At 51.0% G+C, this 3,617-nt stretch overlaps 1 protein-coding gene across 2 annotated transcripts in view; it reads left to right on the forward strand.

Moving 5' to 3' along the window:
• The window catches only part of ATP6V1C2 (ATPase H+ transporting V1 subunit C2), a 42,130-nt gene extending 38,971 nt beyond the window's left edge, over positions 1 to 3,159 (forward strand). Inside the window, exons 11-12 of one of the 2 annotated variants that reach the window (XM_036263022.1) lie at positions 2,295 to 2,427; positions 2,880 to 3,159. In XM_036263022.1, the coding sequence (XP_036118915.1) occupies positions 2,295 to 2,427; positions 2,880 to 2,969 (223 nt within the window). In that variant the 3' untranslated portion in view covers positions 2,970 to 3,159. The remainder of the gene's footprint in view (positions 1 to 2,294; positions 2,428 to 2,879) is intronic. The other variant, XM_036263021.1, reaches the window with a different exon arrangement.
• Positions 3,160 to 3,617: the final 458 nt, after the last annotated feature.

Below are 3,617 nucleotides of genomic sequence, written 5' to 3' on the forward strand. Positions count from 1 at the left end.
TTACTAAATTTTACAAAAATGGAATCAAGCAGGAAGTATATATATTTTGAAGCCTGCTTTTCTGCATGCTTTGAACACGTCCCGTGTCGTGAACACGTCCCGTGTCGTGAACACGTGGCTGGCTGCACCCTGCTTCCGGGAGCTGCCCCTGCTCTGGCCAGCAGCTCAGAGGCTCCTGCAGCCCTTGCACCCTCTCTGGTGGTGCCCCTGCCCCTTCCCCCCTGCAGGGTCTCCTCCCAGCCACCCACTTGGCCAGCCAGCCCTCCTCCCGACACAGATTTCTGGACGGGTAGCTCGTCTTCCCTCCCAACCCCTTCCTCCAGCTTCCGTTTCTGCCAGTGGCCCCCTTGGACACCTCTGCTCCCCGTCCTCACATCCTGCCCCGCTGCCTCCACCCCCGCCCCCGCCCCTGCTGAGCCTGCCTCCACTTTCCCCTTCGGCTGTCTCCCACCTCAGCTGGCCGGGCTGTTGCCACGGGCTCCTACTTGGTTCTCTGCCTCCAGTTCTCCCTTCACGTGGCTGCCAACGTGGTTTAGTCCAAGTGCAGATCGGATCTGACGGAGGCTCCGCGTCCTCCCACCCCCGCCTCAGAGGCTGCAATGACAAGGGTTTCACTGCTGGGTTGACAGGTGTTTTAGCGTCTCTGTGTAGATGGGCCCGTCTGGAAGATGTGTCCCGAGTGCAGTTGGAGTGACATGAACACTGGTAGAGAAGGTCACGTTCATAAGTCCGTGCTGTAGGAAGAGTCCTTCATGGTCTCCCTGCCCCTACAAGACTGTGTATCCCCCAAACAGGATCAGTTATACCTAACACTCTGCAAGCTGCTTTTTCCATCTGCTTTGTATGTGTAGAGCTACTTGATCCGTTTAGTGCCTGCTGCTGGGTCTTCTCTCAATGACGCTTTCCTACTCGGAGCGCAGCGGGGGTGGGCGGAGCCGCCTCTGAGCCCAGTCGGACAGAGTAGATGCTAAATGTGGTAGAGTGACATCAGAGCGAGGATGTGCTAGTTCATCTGGGTGAAGTGGGCCCTGCGAGGGGGCTGTGGCGGGACGGCTGAAGGGGGCCAGGGAGCTGGATCATTTGCCCGGATCTGGGGCGAGGTCTTGGTGGGAAGACATCAGGGAATCATTGATGATTGTGTGTGGATGAGCTCACCTATGGAGTCACAGAGGGAAGGTGCTGAAGGGACCCCTCAGGGACCCCCAGCATTTCAGGAAGGCAGGGGCAGGAGAGTGCTTGGTGTCCACGGAGTGGAAGGTTAAGGTTCTACATGTTCCAGATGTGAGAAGCTTGTCTGATGATGGATGATGATTGACAGGTCACTGGATACTGAAGTTTGGAACAAGAATTCCAGGGAGTTGAGGAGATTCATATTTGGAACAGGGCACGATGGTGCTCTGCTCCAATGCTCAGGATGGGGTGGAACGAGGGGCCCGTGGCTTGGCTGGAGTGGAAGCAATTAGACAGCTCACGTTCACTTCATCTTTCTGCAGCTCAGCTAAGTCTGTTTCAGGGAACACTAACCGCACCATCAGCAGCCAGACGTGAGGACTGGGAGAGTTTGGGAGCCAGGAGATAACTTGTGGACCTTGGGAAATAAAAACGAAGTCCTATTAACAGACTTTGGCCCCACAAATCATTTGCATGTCAGGCCTGCTGTCCTAGCTGGTCGGGGGACAGGGACGTGCAGGTGATGAGTATGAACATCGGAACATTTGCTCGCTGACAGTGTATTTTACAAACGTTGGCAATCACCTAGTGCACGTTTATTATTTATACAGAACTCAATTCTTTGGATGACACCGCAGAAATGGCTGCCAGGCAAGCGATTCTAAATGTACTCAGGCATACAAAGTCCACTTAAAATCTTTTGTCCACCCAAAAGCTTGGCAAAAGGAATCAACAAGCTTGATAAACCAGATTTCTTTTGCTGCTTGCTCCTTTAGTGGAGAAAAACCAGCCCAGCTGGTGCTTAGGCCAATGTTTTGGGTCAGCACGGTCAGTCCAGTGGCCTCCGTCCGCCCCAAGCACTCACCACCTAACAACCACAGGCGCTGCCGTGATCTCTCGGCTCCAGGCAAGAACGATCACTCCAGAAGCAGGTTCAAGTTCTAGAGACTTTTCTTTCCAGAGGATCTAATTATTCATTCCTTCCGACCCTAGACATTTTGCTCAACCGTTTTATTTTCTGGGGCTCTGTTGGTGTCAGCTTTGCATTATTAGAACCTACTTTCTCGTCCCGCTCACTGTGCCCACGTGCCCTTGGAGTAACTGACACATTTCTGTCTGAGAAGGTACGGGCTCCCGGTGAATTTTCAGGCTGTGCTCCTCCAGCCTCATAAGAAGTCATCCACCAAGCGTTTGAGAGAAGTTCTGAACTCCGTCTTCAGACATCTGGATGAAGTAGCAGCTGCAAGTATATTGGATGTGGGTATCTGACCCGGAAATGCTTTTCTATGGTCAGGGTCAGCCCCTCCACACGGGACATACGTTCCCAAATGGTATTTGCCAGACTATCGTGAAAATCTACATTTCACAAAGATGGAAGTATAAGAGGCTGCATAGTGTGTGTGTGTGTGTGTGTTGGTGGTGGTGGGACTGTGCAGGGCAGAACACATGGCCAATGTCTAGAGAGCTTCCTCAAAAATATAAAGACGCCCTGGACTGTTTTGCACAGTGGTTAGAGCATCGGCCCACAGACTGAAAAATCACAGGTTTGATCCCAGTCGAGGGCGTGTATCTGGGTTGCAGGTTTAAAAAAAAATCAATGGGAAGGTATCCTCAGGTGAAGATTAAAAATGTGTGTGTGTGTGTATAAAAAAAGATAAAACCAGGACCAAGTCTGTGCACCTAGAACATTACCGTGTCTTCTGCTGCAGGCATCTGTGGAGATCCCTGGATTGCAACTCAGTAACCAAGACTACTTTCCTTACGTCTACTTCCACATCGACCTCAGTCTTCTGGACTAAAACACGGAGCAGGCAGCACGGCCTTCCGGTCCATGCATGCAGACTGGACGACTACACAAGCTTTCCCTTGGCCCCAACAGTTCAAGTCTCCTACAGAACTTAGATTTTTAGAGAAATTGCTCACAAAAGTTCATTACAGTTGTATTTATTTTTTGTAAGTTACAATAAAGAAATGCTCAGTCCTTCCAATTGGCTCTTCACTTATTTCCTAACATAATTCAAACTTCATTTTTCTGAACGTTTCACGTGAATGGGGCCTGCCTATCAATTGGTCCCTGCTGCTGTATTGTCGTAACACTTCGTGAGGGCGCAGCAGTGTCGCTGACCACCTCGGCTACCTGCGAAAGCAGCTACACTCGGTCACTGCTGAGGGCCCGGACACGGCAGTGGGCAGGAATGCAGTTCTCAATTGCTGACCCCTTGTATTTCATCCTCCTACATAAACTCGCTTTCCACGTCATTCACAGATGGAACTCGGCCTTGCAGGACACATGTAGAATCTGTGTGGCGGGCATCCAGGTGGCATCATCTGAATCACCAGTTCTCAGAATGGAAAGACATCAGGGTCAGACCTTCATCATCGTATTAATTCACTGGCTAAACAGAAGACTCTGAATTTATGATGTGGACACTAATTTCATACATTTG

Source organism: Molossus molossus, unplaced genomic scaffold, assembly GCF_014108415.1.
Source record: "Molossus molossus isolate mMolMol1 unplaced genomic scaffold, mMolMol1.p scaffold_m16_p_15, whole genome shotgun sequence".
NCBI classification, from domain to species: domain Eukaryota; kingdom Metazoa; phylum Chordata; class Mammalia; order Chiroptera; family Molossidae; genus Molossus; species Molossus molossus.